This window comes from Gambusia affinis, linkage group LG09 (genome assembly GCF_019740435.1).
Source record: "Gambusia affinis linkage group LG09, SWU_Gaff_1.0, whole genome shotgun sequence".
Taxonomy (NCBI): Eukaryota; Metazoa; Chordata; class Actinopteri; order Cyprinodontiformes; family Poeciliidae; genus Gambusia; species Gambusia affinis.
This window is the reverse complement of record NC_057876.1, coordinates 21,948,172-21,963,420: the sequence shown is the minus strand read 5'-3', so window position 1 is coordinate 21,963,420 and position 15,249 is coordinate 21,948,172. Positions and strand designations below refer to the sequence as shown.

The 15,249-nt window shown below is 35.0% G+C and overlaps 2 protein-coding genes across 6 annotated transcripts in view; both read right to left on the bottom strand.

Annotated features, from left to right (window-relative positions):
* The window catches only part of vimr2 (vimentin-related 2), a 28,462-nt gene extending 23,060 nt beyond the window's left edge, over window positions 1–5,402 (bottom strand). For 2 of the 3 annotated variants that reach the window (XM_044127873.1, XM_044127875.1), the window contains exons 1-5: window positions 4,800–5,402; window positions 4,333–4,477; window positions 3,315–3,459; window positions 2,167–2,325; window positions 1,943–2,062 (exon numbers count right to left, since the gene is read on the bottom strand). In XM_044127873.1, coding sequence (XP_043983808.1) covers window positions 1,943–2,062; window positions 2,167–2,325; window positions 3,315–3,459; window positions 4,333–4,477; window positions 4,800–4,875 — 645 coding nt within the window. In that variant the 5' untranslated portion in view covers window positions 4,876–5,402. The remainder of the gene's footprint in view (window positions 1–1,942; window positions 2,063–2,166; window positions 2,326–3,314; window positions 3,460–4,332; window positions 4,478–4,799) is intronic. The other variant, XM_044127874.1, reaches the window with a different exon arrangement.
* A 760-nt stretch (window positions 5,403–6,162) lies between these two features.
* The window catches only part of ocrl (OCRL inositol polyphosphate-5-phosphatase), a 34,509-nt gene continuing 25,422 nt past the window's right edge, over window positions 6,163–15,249 (bottom strand). For 2 of the 3 annotated variants that reach the window (XM_044127870.1, XM_044127872.1), the window contains 7 exons: window positions 14,949–15,178; window positions 13,374–13,397; window positions 12,050–12,169; window positions 11,232–11,316; window positions 9,857–9,984; window positions 9,664–9,775; window positions 6,163–8,811 (listed from right to left, as the gene is read on the bottom strand). In XM_044127870.1, coding sequence (XP_043983805.1) covers window positions 8,687–8,811; window positions 9,664–9,775; window positions 9,857–9,984; window positions 11,232–11,316; window positions 12,050–12,169; window positions 13,374–13,397; window positions 14,949–15,178 — 824 coding nt within the window. In that variant the 3' untranslated portion in view covers window positions 6,163–8,686. The remainder of the gene's footprint in view (window positions 8,812–9,663; window positions 9,776–9,856; window positions 9,985–11,231; window positions 11,317–12,049; window positions 12,170–13,373; window positions 13,398–14,948; window positions 15,179–15,249) is intronic. The other variant, XM_044127871.1, reaches the window with a different exon arrangement.

Sequence of the window (15,249 nt, the reverse complement as noted above, 5' to 3'; positions counted from 1 at the left end):
TAAATATTTAAATACATGAATTTTCTCATGTATTTCTATTATTGTACAAAATAAGTGTTTGAATAAAAAATCTGCAGAACGTGTCAGTTTTTAAATCCATTAATCGATTAACTTGCAGGACAAAAAAAAGCGTAAAAAAAGTGTTTATAAATTTGGAAAAATCAGAATGAAATCAAGCAAATTTGTTTGACTTTGTTGTTTTTTGTAGAAAAGGAATGTAATTAATTTTACTCTTACTTGAGTAAAACTTCTGGACTTGCCAGATTTTGTTATTATTTATTACTTATATGAATTATTGTCATTTTTTTCCCCTTAAAATACCAAAATTTCCACTTAAGTTTACAGTTTGGTCATCTGATGATGTAATTCTTAAATATTAAATGATTGATAATTTGATCAGTGCAGTTTTTGTGAACTCTGCCCACCTCTGATAATAAGCATCATTTTGCAGATCAGAGGAATATTTGGGTTCATTAAATTAAATTATTGGTTCAGTTTTCATGTCGGTTTTACCAATTTTAAGTCTGAAATTAAAGTTTGCTTCCACAGAGAAAATTAGGCTGAATTTGTGAGTCATGACACGAAACAGGTGCAAAATAATAAAACCGGACATGTTTTTCTTTTCTTTGGGGGAAGTTGAGCTTGTTGTGGTTAATCTGTCCAATGTTCCCTCCTCTCCTCCACATCTCTGCTCTTCATTTACTTCCCTGCCAGAATTTCCCACCAAATATAGTCGCCCTGCAGCTGCAACCAGTTGAGAGCGGCAGAACGGAGCCAGCGGCGGCATCAGGGCGCTGCAGCATCGTGAAATGTGTTACATCTGTAGGGGAGGAATCAAAGTCGCGCTCACATCTGGTCCAGCTGCGGGACGATTACTTCAGCCTGGTGTGAGGAAGAGGAGGAGTCGTGTTGATGGTTTGGCTGCTGAACAACTACAGGTTGCTGCTGCTGATTCACAGCGGCTGAAACGCTTGACAACACCTCCACCTAGTGGCCACGCTACAACATTACACCAGATGTAATATTAAAATAACACTTTAGTGACATTTTTCCCTTCATTATTAAAACACAATAAAGCTCTTATAAATTAGGAATCCGTTACAGAAACTCAAACCACTTTATTATGACTTTTGTTTTGTTTGAAGAACTCAGGTTTATCACTCCTGGTAAGGAAATAAACTTTAATATTTAGGAATTTTTTTAACAATAACTGAATGTTTTCCAACCACATAGTATCATTTTGTATCACAATCAGGCAAAAAATATATAACTTATATTTATATATATAACTTATAAATATAACTTAAAAGAAATTTAATTTCATAATTTAATAACTTGAAATTGGGCCTCTGTCTCTTTAAGAAACTCCTACTCTTCCTGAAACTCCATCTTCAGGAAGTAATCACAATATTGCTCCTGTATTAACCCTTTAACAATGTTTTTACCAGTGCCACTCTGAGAAGCAACTTGTTTAATGAGCTCAGTGGATGCACAGTTCAGGTACAGGTTTGCTAATTGCTGCTAGCAAAGCAGGGGAGTTACGGGGAGAGGTTTCTCTGTGAGACAGAAACTATGGAAACTGCAACAGGAGGCTGAATGGTTACCATGGAGATTAAAGGATTTCACCACACACATGAGCATGATTGACAGCGCTAAGACCCACGCCCTGGCTCTGATTGGTTGTTTCTTATTAGCACTAGGAGAAGGCAGAGGAGCTTGATTTATTTCAGATTATTTGTCTCATACTGTCACAACATAATGACAGCTTCAATAGATATGAAAAAACATATTTTTATAAAAATTGTATAATGCAACTTTAATTAAATCACATTCATTATGTATCTTCAGGGCTCTACGGTACCTCAGATGTTTGTTTTTCTTTTGTTTTAGAAATTCAGCAAAAGAAAGTCTGATATTTTACAAACCGGAGAACAAATTTTACCTCAGCAGCATCTTGTTGTCCCTGCTGGACGACGATCCTCTGATGTGCAGCTTTTTCAAACTCCTTCTGGAGACATTCAAGCTCTTCCTTCAGCTCCTCTGTGTCACAAATAATCTCATCCTGCAGACAGAAGACGGACAGAACCGAAATGGGTTCTGACTGAAGTGGACGGGAGGGAATAGGAGGTGAGAAAACTTCGACAACATGCAGCAGACACACCCTACCCTCTGCCTGCGCAGTTTTTCCACCACCGCCTCCAAACTGAACTTTGGTTTCGCTGCAGTGGAGGTGATTTCGGTGGAGGCGGGTTGACCGTTCAGATTTTCCTCCAGATCAGCAATCTGGCATTCAAGAGAGCCGTTCTCTTCTTCCAAACAGTGAGCCTGCAGGCAGCGGACCCAGAGGTGAAGAGACAGAAAAAAGATTTCTGAGTAGGTTAGAGCGGTGCCGATCCAATTTTAATATCTGTATTGGTTCTGGTATTGAGAAAAGTTCTAGATCAAGTATTGGTGAAAATGTCTCCAATCAATAATGGGAGATCTATTCAGTCTAATTCTATGCTCTGTGATTTTACATTTTATTTACAAATTCTAATTGAACTGTCTGAACTATTTGGAAGAAAGTTTGCAGCAGTTTATTTTTAAATGTTTGAACAAGATAATAAATGATAAGTTATTGCGATAAAAGATAATATTGTTGGTTCAAGGCCATTTTCAAGTAATATAATACTGATGGCAAAATAATGCAAGAGCACATTTTCTCAAAAATCAATAAACTTTAAATTCTAACAAACATTTAACACTGGAAGTGGAAGACATTTTAAATATCCCAAATAAATAAACAAAACAAGAGAAACAACAAAGAAAATTAATTAAGTTTCTGTAAACAAAATTATCTTTCAAAGAAAAAGGGTTAGTTAAGACCAAATCACCAGACTGAAAACTTTTATCACCCAGGTTTGGTAGAAATAGAGAAAAGAGAATAACAATAAGACATACCAATGGAAATTATTGAGCATGTTTTTAAATGTGATTAATTGATTTATTGCAACAGTAAACCTGTTTTTGTCAGTTACAGTTTATTATTTACTCCTAATTGTGCTGACTAAACAAATTAAAGTTGTTTATACATGTTTGACCAACTTGTGATGATATTGGTTTATCTATGTTTGCTGTACTGGTGCAGAGTTGGTACATAAATTTGTAATTCAGTACATTTATGTCTATTTATTTTAAAAAATAAGCATTTTAAGTCAATTCAACTGTTTTTCTCTATCAGATTGTATCGACAGATACTGAACCTCAGATCTTGGTACCAGTATCAAAAGTGAAAAAGTGGATTAGTGCATCTCTAGTTTAATGTCTTTCCACACCAACTCGATGAGTTTGACCAGCCGGTCGTTGAGGGCAGCCATGGTGGTCCGCTCCTGGACGAACCGGTCTAGATCCGCTTTGTTCAGAGCTTTGGTTGTAACAAGGTCTATTTTATCACAGCCACATTTGTCAGCAGAGGCACACCTGCAAGAAAAGCAAACAACACAGAAACTGGACTGAAGAAGCAAAAATGTAAATGTAAACATTTGTTATACGTAAAAACCTCGACTAGCAGAGTGTTTCTATTAAATCAGAAGGCTTTTGTTTCCACCATGTTATTGAAACTTCCTGTTTAGTACTTACACTCTGAGCTTGACTTTATATACTTCCTTAATAAATTTTTCAAAACATTCAGATATTTATAGTCTCATTTAATGCAGGACTGCGTGTAAACACTGCAAAAACACAAAGTCACCACATATTTTTATCCAGTTTCTAGTGCTTGAAATTAAGATAACTTACAATTAACTTTTTTTAGCAAAATGTAGGAGTTTGTTTTAAGTCAACAATTCTTTAATATAGAAGAAGTTGCTCAACTGGCAGATTATTTAACTTTTACGTAAATTTAATATAGTTTCTCATGTTATAAAAATAATATATTTTAAATATATATATATATATTTTTTTAAGAAATTATTGACTTAAAACAAGGTCCTACATGTTGCAGAAAAGTAACTAGTAAGTTATTTTTTATTTACACTAGAAACTAGATCTAAAAATTTTTAAATTATTTAAAGTTTATTTTCACTGTTTATTTATTTCCAGTATATATATATATATATATATATATATATATATATATATATATATATATATATATATATATATATATATATATATATATATAACATATTTTTTAAGAGTTGCACTTTTTGTTAATAATGAATTGAAAATTAAATTTAGCTATACAGACAATTCAAAATGTGATTCAAACACGTTTTTTAAATAAATGTTAAAACAGCCAGAATATCTTTTTTTCCAGTATTAACATAATAAAACGATGTGATGAAGCCTGACCTGGCGGAGGCCTGGTGCAGCCTCGGCCCTCCGTTAGGACTCTGCCTGTCGTAGTCAAACAGCCGGCGGTATGAGGACACTCTGAGCATGGCCATGGCTCCGGATCGGGTCGGGATAAAAATGGCGTCAGCCGCGCCAAACTGGGCTTTATAACCGCAGGGAATGTGAATGTGTCAACGAGGTGAAGCTCACTGCTTATAGCATGAACGTCATTCAGAGAGGACTTCACATGTACCCGAGGAGTAAACTACTAAATCAAACTGGACAGTTATTGGGTTTTATTCCGCCTCCCACCAGTAACAATCCAGCACCCTGCATGATGTTGCATGTATGTTTATGCGATTTTTACTGCCTAAAAATCTTCATAAAAGTGCGGTCAAAGATTTATTTTTGCCATGACATGATATTAAAATAACCTGTAGTTTTAGCAATGGCGGTGTGGTTCCAAATATTGAATTAATACTAACCGCCATCTTGTTCGGATCGGGACTTCAACACTAACCGCCATCTTGTTCGGATCGGGACTTCAATACTAACCGCCATCTTGTTCGGATCGGGACTTCAATACTAACCGCCATCTTGTTCGGATCGGGACTTCAATACTAACCGCCATCTCGTTCGGATCGGGACTTCAACACTAACCGCCATCTTGTTCGGATCGGGACTTCAACACTAACCGCCATCTTGTTCGGATCGGTACTACAACACTAACCGCCATCTCGTTCGGATCGGGACTTAACACTAACCGCCATCTCGTTCGGATCGGGACTTAACACTAACCGCCATCTCGTTCGGATCGGCTCTTCTGTTCGGAGTGGAGGACGGTTGTTTACAGCGCACGTAATTTCCGGCAAGCTCCCCGTACGCTTGCTTACAGTATTATTGGCAAACTTAAAATGTAAAGCTTTAACAGTCTGCGCCTCCAGCAAGAAATCATCTTCAATATTTACAGATAAACTTATTGAAACTTTATGAATCTATAAGTACAATATTCTAAAATTTATCTACAAAACGCATAAATGTGTTTTCCAACATGTGAATCCAACACGTGAATCCAACACGTTTAAATATTCAAAACAGATTTTTTAAAAGAGGAAGCAAATACAACTTAAAAGGACCTTAGATTTTCAAAATTTAAAGATGCATTTCAATACAAAGTTTATGGAACAATCTTGACAATCTTTTTCTGTATCTTAAAGAAACTTGAAAATCATTATGAAGCGATAGGGCGTTGAATAAGTTGATATTTTATGAATATGAAATATTTCCATAATGGTCTTCAGAGCTGAATAAGCTCATTTTCTTAATGTGAATAGGAGCAAATATACAGGTTTATACATGACTTTTTATTTAATTTTTTTGTGATGTAAACCAGTGATCCCCAACCTTTGTAGTACAGAGGACCGACTCATTCTGCAGCATGTTAGCGCAAGACTTAATCGACAGCATCCGGTTTAGGATTTTCAAAATAAAAGCTCCTCCAGACTCAATACATAGAACGGACATATTTAATTACTTCTTGCGCGGCCCGGTACCAATTGGTTCACGGACTGGTACCGGTCCGCGGCCCGGTGGTTGGGGATCACTGATGTAAAGTATTCTGAACGGCCTTGAAGCTGAAATGTGTGATGCAAATAAACTTGATCTTTCTGCTCTTTTTCATTAAAAATTTCTTTTAGTTGTTACACAAACAATTCACATTTATTATTGTGTGAATTAAATAAAACGCATAGAACAAGGGGCTGGTTGTATTTTGTTCTTGTTTGATTTTTTTTTTTTTCTTTTAATTACAGGATGGGTCACAACAAAAATAAGTTGAAAACATGACAATGGCATTTCATGTAGATTTATTCATCTTAAATAAATTAAAAAGTACCCAAAAACATTAAAGTCGCAGTTAAATGTACCTTAAATTTATGAAACAAAAAAAGACATCAAATGACGTTAGAGTTGCATCCAAAATTTAAAAATGTTCAATCATGTTTTCTTGCTAATGATGACGGTTCGTCTTTCTACTGGAAAGGTAAAAAGTTTCCTCAAGCAAAAGCAAACATTTGGCAAAACTCACAATGTTTTGATTTATAGTTTTCACCCTAAAGTGTGTTCTTATTGTCTCTGTAGCTTATTACCTACTGTTTTCCTGTAATTGGGTTTTCCGGGCATCAGCTACTCAAGACGCCGATCGGAGGAAATGAGTGTCATGATTGTGAAAACTAAAGCTGACGTTTGTTGAGAGAAACTGTGAAAGAGGAAACATTCAACAAACTAGGGGGGGGAAAAGTTCCTTATTTCTACATCCACATGTTTTGCAAGAGTTGGAAGCGGAAAAAATAGTATCCTCAGTGGCAACCGGAGTACAAACCTTAGATAAATCAGCTCTTCAATCTTGGTACGCCTGCTCCCAGAAAACACTGCAGCACTTAGAAGAGCTTTTACTCAGCAAACACTCGATACAGCGACTGTATGAGACATGTGGGAGGACATGTAAACAAACACAGATACAAACAGTACTACTGTAATGGCTGACAGGAGACAACGTCACAGAATCTCACCACCGGACAGTCATGAAACACAAAGCGTTCATATTTACATCGAGACGTCAAAACCCTCACAGGGCGGCTTAACACTCGGCCAGGAGGTTTAGTGTGGTAAATTTGTTGTGTAAGGCTGAGAGAACTGAACGTACGGAGGGAAAAACATGACAAAAATACGGTGTTCGTCGACTTGAGTGAAGCTGAAATGAAATGAAATTAGTGTCAAGTCTTGGTGCAGAAAAATTTTTCTTTGTGCTGCTATAATTTAAAAGATAGCAATCCATTTTTTGAAAGGTCAACCTCTGTTTACAAAAAAGAAAATTGTGTGAATCAACTGTGCCACAAAATGTTTAGTGACAGAAATATACAAAAAAAATTATATGATTTTTGTTTGGTTTTGATTCACTAGAAACATTTTTTTTTAACGGCACAAAAAAAAAATTGCTGCACAAACGTAGCAAAGCTGATTGATGCCATATTTTGTTTGTTTTTGTAAATGTAGACTGGCCGTTTGACCTTTGATGACCTCTATAAACGTATTAATATCTTCAAAATGATAGCAGCACAAAATGTTTTGCACAAACATTTGACACCAATTTGAAGAATGTCTGGCCAACTTCAGGTTGTTCTTCATAGTACTGGTACAAAAGTAAACCAAACTGCAGTAAAAAGAAAACAAATTAAATGTTGCAAATGCAGGAGAAAAAAAATATAAATAACAGTTAAAATACGACCGACGTGTTAGCTAATAAATTCTATTGTCTCCTCACCTAAAATGCAGCAACAAATGATTGTCGTTACTTAAGCACAAACATTCGTAGTAACTAAATACTTATTCCTACAGAGGAAGATTAGGGCCTTTAAAAAAAGAACAACCAAAAATTGTACTTTTTTTTTCCAGAATCAGAGTTGCCTAAATGCACCATTAGGCAAATCTAATTATAAAATACTGTCCCAAATAATTTTGGGACAGTGCTTCCGAAAGTGAAGGTTTACAAAACATAACAAGAAAGATAAAGTTATGTGATCATTTTCACACACTAACAACATAATTGACCTAATTTCTATGGATTTTGACATAAACAAACGGAGTTATAATTCTGAGTTCAAGGTCAGAATTCTGAGAGAAAGAGTCAAAAGAATTCTGAGAATTTGTAGAAAGAAGAATTCTGACTTTAAAGTTAGAATTCTGAGGGAAAAAAAGAATTTTCAGAATTCTCAGAGAAAGCCAGAATTCTACGTTTAAAGTCAGAATTCTGAGAAAGAGACGAAAGAATTCAGAAAAGAATTCTCAGAAAAAATAATTCAGAGATTAAAGTCAGAATTCCATGAAAGAAATTCAGAATTCTGAGAGAAAAAAAATAAAAAGAATCCTGACAAACTTCAGAGAGAAAGTCAAAATTCTGAGTTAATAATTAGAAGTTTACATTTTTTGGTGGCCCTAATCTTCTCCCGTACATTTCAGACTAAATGATCAACAGTATTATTTACCGCCACGCCTCGAAGTAGCACTCCTGCATTTAGCGTGGGTCTCTCTGGATAGTGTTTCCACAGTTTCTCCACTCACTGTTTTTTGGCATGAGTGTCTTCCCGTAAAGAGTCAGCAGACGGTGAGCGCCAGTCTCCGTCCTTCAAGCCATTAAAAAGAATATCAGTTCAAACTCTTCCCACATCGAAAACACGACGCCTGCTGAGGTCAAAGTGGCGTCTCTGCAGCCTGTGATGGCCGAGTTGCTGAGTGGTTTGGTGAAATAAAAAGCGAGTCGGTGACCCGGTGGGTCGGGTCGGTGACCCGGTGGGTCGGGTCGGTGACCCACTGGTTAGTCGTCGTCTGCAGACATGAGGAACCCCAGGATGAAGTTGATGGCTTTCTGTCGGTCCTGACCCGACTGCCTGCTGGCCATGTTGGGCGGCGGTCGGATGAGGAGGCTGGCGAAGAGAGTAGCTGAAAACACATAACCGTCCATATTAATATTTATTATCGTTACAGTAAATCATAGCTGTTTTTATTATTTTTCATTCATTCTCAATATTTATTAATTTATTTACATTTTATATTCTAGGAGTCCTTGTTTGTTCAGTCAAATCTAATTATTTTTCTTATTTAGAATTCATATTTTATTATTTTCACTACATCCTTTTCATTTATTTAAATTAATTCCTTATTTTGTACTGCTTATATTTTCGTCAACTTCCATTCATTCACTTTTATTCATTTAACCTCAATCAATTTTTAAATGAACTTCTTTGATTCTCACAAAATAAAATGTTATTGTTAATTTTATTTTTAATTAAGTCATTCATTCTTGGTATTAATTTATGTTGGATGTTTTTTCTCCATTCAGCCTAATTCTCTTTTAATTTGCTAATTTCAAATTATTCCCAGTCATTTTGGTTGAAAATTGTTCATTTTAAATTTTTATTCATTTTCATTCACTAATTTCTTTCAGTTTCCTTTTTTAAATTTATTAATTATACAAAACAAACATTACAGACAAACAAAAAGCAGCATCAATCTACTGAATGTCTTAATTTTATTAATTTGTTCATTTCCTTTAACATTCTTGTTAACTAATTTATTTTCGCTCACATTTTTGTTCTTTATTTCCTCCATTTTTGAAAACATGAATTTCAGAAACTCATTCATATTTGCATTAGTTTATTTTCATTTATTTGTTGCTTTATTTGTTTGGATTTATTTACTTGTTAATTTATAAATATTCATCCATTAATTTTTATTTTTATGTATTAATTTGTTTGTTCTTTCCTCAGTTCTTTCTGTTCGTCGGTTTCTTACCGATGAGGTTTGCTGTTAGGTTGTTGTTGTTCGAGTGCTTCAGCAGCTCCTTCAGGAAAGACATCAAGTATCGAAACACGTTTCGATGCGGCCGGGAGAGCTGCGAGACCAGCTGTGAACGTCAGAGACGTTTACTGCAGATTCGTCACTTTGCTTTGTGTTTCAGAAACAGAAACGTCTGGCGCCCGTCTACCTGCTTGCAGAGGCGGCTGTCGTGAGAGCTGTCAAGGCACCGTTGGTAGAGTTCGTAGCAAACCACCGGCTCCGGCAAGGCCTCCAGGAAGATCAGCAGAGCTTCGGCTACGGAGTGATTACAACCAGCTGGACCACAAGTTACGGAGAAACTGGAGTCCAGTGGAGTTTACACAAAGAACAACAGAGTTCAAAATGCGTTTCTGCACATGTCGCTTCATTTTCTACTTGCACAGTTTTTACAGTTAAGTATTTTTCAAAATTGCACCTAAAACTCAAAGCTGATCAGAACGGCTGCATTTCAGTCGAGATTTAATATAAGATTGAAACGATTAATAGCAATTAATCGATAACTGAAGTCAACTAATTTAGTAATCGAATAATCGTCAACCGGAGTATACAGACTCAAAAAAGTAAATTTGCAGAAAGAACATAATCAGAGCAATAATTAAGCCAAAACTGTATGAAAAATACAAATATTTTCCATTTTAGAAAAAATAAAAAGCTTGGTCAGTAAATATGTTCTACCCAGAACATATTTACAGGCGTATTTATTTAGAGATATTTTTATCTTCACTCTGTTCAAATTCAGTGAAAAAAAAAAAAAAAGTTTAATCTCTTATTAAACTCCTTTTGCTATCAATTTATTAATTTGTTTACCCAAAAAATAAACAAATCAGACAAACGTGAATGTTTCACATGTTGATGTTAGAAGTATACTTTTAGCTGCAGATTCATTCTTTGTTACAAACGATTCAGAGTTCACCAATATAACACATCTTAAACAATAAAATTATACCTTAATTGAAATATTTATTTTAATATTTTGTTTTTATATTATAAACAAATTTGTAGAATGTGAATTTTTAATCCAATTAATTGATTGTCAGAACAACTGATAGATTAATTGATAACAAAAACAATCGTTAGTTGCAACTCTCTATCTAATATTGAATTACAGATAAATTGTATATAAATATATAAACTGGTTTAAAGTGTTTTGCTCCTGTAAATATTTCCATCTTTCTTTCTAATCCAACATCAAAACTGCAGGTTTTGAGTTTAATTAGATTTGTTTTTATCGTTCCTGGCTGCTGTTTAAATGCTCCACTAAGTTCTGCTGGGTTTTGCTGAAAACCACTAATTCTCCTGCATCTCAATGACTAAATACAACTGCATGAAAACTGGCTTTAACCTCTGACCTTTTAACTTTAATCAACCTAAAATCTATCATATTTTATAAGCTAATGTGAAGATAACCTTCATTAACATCTGGAGCATGTTGAAGATGATGTGGTTGGAAAAGATAATTCAATATTATAATTGCAGTTTTAAAAAAATAAACCTGACTTTTAATAAAATGATGTCAAGGATACGTAGAGACTCTGGGATGCTGGTGTCCAGGCAGTCAATGATGCTCTGCAGCTCCTCCTGCAGGCCTGGAGTCTGGAATAAATCCTCCTGCAAGCAAAAATGTAACGACTCAAACACCAGACCAATCCAACAGCACAAAGTATTAGAGCCAGGCAAAGAAAAAAAAAAGATAAATTACAGGAATAAAGTCAGAATACGGTGAGAAAAAAGCCGTACGACAATAAGTTGAGATAAAATAAAGTCAGAATAATATGAGAATAAAGTGACAAGTTGAGAAAAAGTTATAATGATACGAAAACGTAAAATTTTAAGAATTGTCATAAAGAGAAAAAAGTCAGAATATTACAAGAATAAAGTTGTAATATTTGTGAAATGAAGTAGTAATTTTATATCTTCTACATAAAAAACAGATAAACATGATAAATGTTGAGCCCCTGGTAAAGTTAATTTTTTTTTTTTTTTGCAAATGGGTCAAAACATAAACTGAACAATCTGATCACGTCTTTGTAAATCTGCAAGTTTTGCTCTCATTGAAGCAACTTTTTTCTTGTAATTTTGCGGCTGTCTCCTGGCAATATTGGGTTTTAATTCTGAAAATATTACTTTGTTCTCAGAATTTCAAATAAAACACTAAAATACTTGTCTGTCCCCAGTAATCTGTCATAATCTAGAATTTAAACTGATCTGATGACACTTTATCAAACTTTCCTTTTGTTTAGAGAAACCACAACTTTCTTTTTATTGTGGAAGTTATTTCATGAAGTCGTGTTTTAATCAGATTAAGAAACTGTGGTTAAATAATCTGGACGTGTCGCCGCACCTGATCGCAGGACTTGGTGAAGAGGTGGTTGACCAGGATCCAAACCTCCTTGGGGATTTTCAGAGGTATGTCGTCAGAACTTCCTCCATCCGCAAACATCAAATTCACCATCGACTTTTCCTGACGAGCAAAAAAAATTGACAATTTCTATCAAGAAAAATTTTATTTTCAGAGAAATATTTCAATAAAAAGCAGCTAATTTGATCATTTGAAGGGGAGACATTTCACAAAGCTGCAAATGTTTTTATTTTTGTTTCTGCAAATGGATCCCAGGTCCAAAAATAACGAGTACGGCTCCTAAATCAGGGGAAAACAGGAAAGGATAATAAAAACGATTAAACTAATGAAGCACAGACCAGGAACATCTAAAACTTTAAGATTGCGTCTTCAAATCACTTTTAATCTTGTGAGCTCCAAAGCTTTGAAATGAGATCCAACAGGAGTCGAACTTTCACTGGAGACGTTTTCCCCGTTTCTCCTACAGGCCACATGATGTTTAATGGATAACAAAGATAAAACCTGAAACTAAATTACAAACCTGACAAAGCTGTTGTTCATATTTGATAACACTGAACTCCAAAGCTGACAGGAAGTTCATATTTATCTAGTTTTACGATAGAATATTAAAAGCTGGCCTATTATGACCTTGAACAGGTTACGATAAGTTAAACAAAACGTGTTCATTACATTTATTGCACAAAAGCATCCATAGATAATGAGATTTTAATTTTAATCTCCTTTCATAATGAGGCGTTTTAGGGTTCCTGTCACTTTAAATCCCAATAAGGCCAACAAACTCAACGTTTCAAACTCGCACGTGGAAATGGATGCAAACACATGCGCAATTATACAACTGAATATCTTTGAAAAGCAGAAGTGGAGCCTCCTGCACAACCAAAAAGAATGCATGGATGGTAAGTCAACAACAAAGCACTCGTCATTTCCAGCAGCCATTGTACAGCGGTAACAACAGCTCACCAGACAAAACGACAATAATTTACATAAACAAAAAATAACAAAATCGGGCAAAATAAATTCTTTTTCAATAAAAACAAACAAAAAAAATACTTTTGGTTAAAACATGTTTGCTTTTCATTCAATGGGTAGAGATACTTCATAATAAAGTTACTAAAGTAAAAGTAAAAATACTCCCACATGTAATTTTTTATTTAAAAAAGTTACTGAGGTAAATGTAACTAGTTACTACTGAACATCCAGCAGGATGTCGATAATGTGGCGTAAAGGAAATAATTGACTGGTATCTGGACCGATGCCGCCCTCTTTGTGCCTGATATCAGATTATTGGTTTCTGTTAATTATTTACCTTTTCTGTACCGCTGTCCTCTCCCTGAGTAAGAAGCCAGCCCGCAACCACAGCAAAGAAACGAGCAAGAGGAGGAGAGAAAACACACAGAGGAGATGTGTAAAAGCAGAAAAAAACCTAAAAATCAAACCCTCTCACATAAATGTTTTAATATCATCAACAAAGTGGTGAGACCTGATTGTTAAAGGGGAAATTCAGGAGTTTATCCCAAAGTTTGATCAGATAAGGTTGAAAATATACAGGAAGAGTCGATGAGACAAGAAAGAACAAAGTCAAAGTTTCCTTGATTTTTTTTTCCTTTTAGGAGACCCTGTTCAACGTTTCTGCTACTTCCTTGTTCACAAACAGAAATACACAAGCTGAGACATTTTATGTTCCTAAATATAAACCGACTGGTGACTGGAAGAAATGAGCCCTCACACGTTCACACTCTGCAAAAACTAAATATTACCAAGTAGTTTTGTTAGTACGCTTTAATTAAAACAAAATACAAGTAACTTTTCAGCAAAACATAGAAGCTTGTTTTAAGTCAATAAATACTTAATATTAACGGAAACAGTACCAGTTCCATTGGCAGATTTTTTTCTCTTGTAATTTATTTTTGTCTTATTTCAACATATTTGTACTATTAGACGAAAAAGACTTGGTAATATGTTGTGTTTTTGAAGTACAATTTCTACTACAAATATCTTAGTACACATGAAAGTAGACAAAACTTTAAAGAGTCCAAACTTTTACACCGAGGGCTGAAATCCTCAAGTCAAAATGGGTTTTTTTTCTCCCCCACTTGAAAACAAATATAAAATATTATTGTGAATTATTCCTCCTTTACATTCACAACAATAAATAAAACATGTCACATTTTATGTCTCCCTTAATATTTACAATTATTGAACTTTTTGGACTTATTATTTTCCATTTTTAGTCTATAAAATGTTTTTAGTTTACAAGCTTTGCTGTATTTAGCCAAATGTAATAAATGGGTGTGAAAAAGATGCTTTTGGCACAACTAGTAACATAATAGGTTAATTATATATAAATAAGGATGTAAACTTGCCATGGAAATTATCATCCTAAAAAAGTTACAAAACATGTTGGATGGCCAAATTTGTGCCGTTCTTGAATTGCAGTAAGGGGCCACACAAAATTAATCCAAGGGCCACAAATGGCCCTCAGGCCCCGGTTTGGACACCCCTGATATAGACGCTTGGTTTAAGTCAATGATTCTTTAATACTGATAAAAAGTTCTTGTACTAATGGCAGATTATTTCACTTATAACATGGAAACATTTTATTATATGTTAAACAATCTGTCACTAGATCAAGTACATTTTCATCAATATTAAAATAATTATCTTTTTTAAAAACAAGCTCCTGTATCTTGCTGAAAAGTGACTTATAAGTTAGTTTTGTCGTATCTCAAATTAACTAAGATATTTTCACTAGAAACTACATGCTAAGATTTGCTGTTTTTGCAGGTCAAGTTCTGGTCACAACATGCTGATTATAAATGAGCTCCAACACAAATTAAATGAAACACAGTTGGCCACTAGCAGCTGCTGTGTTTCTCCTCACCAGGTCGATGAGGTTGGTGACCTCTCTGACCGGCTTCCTGATGCGACACAGAGTCTCCAGTGAGGTGCCAAAGCAGCTGGACAGGTAGTTCCCAGAGATGGTGATGAAGTAGTCTTTGCCGCGGTCCAAATGGAGCACCAGGATATCATAAATAGAGTCTTGTCCAGAGTTTAGCAGGGTAACAGAGTCTTTACTTACATACACCTCCAGATAGATTTCCAGGGTCTCACCTGCTCAGAGAACACAGAAGAAGTCCAAAAGAAAACATTTATCTCTTAGGAAACGGGGAGTTATCCGTTAT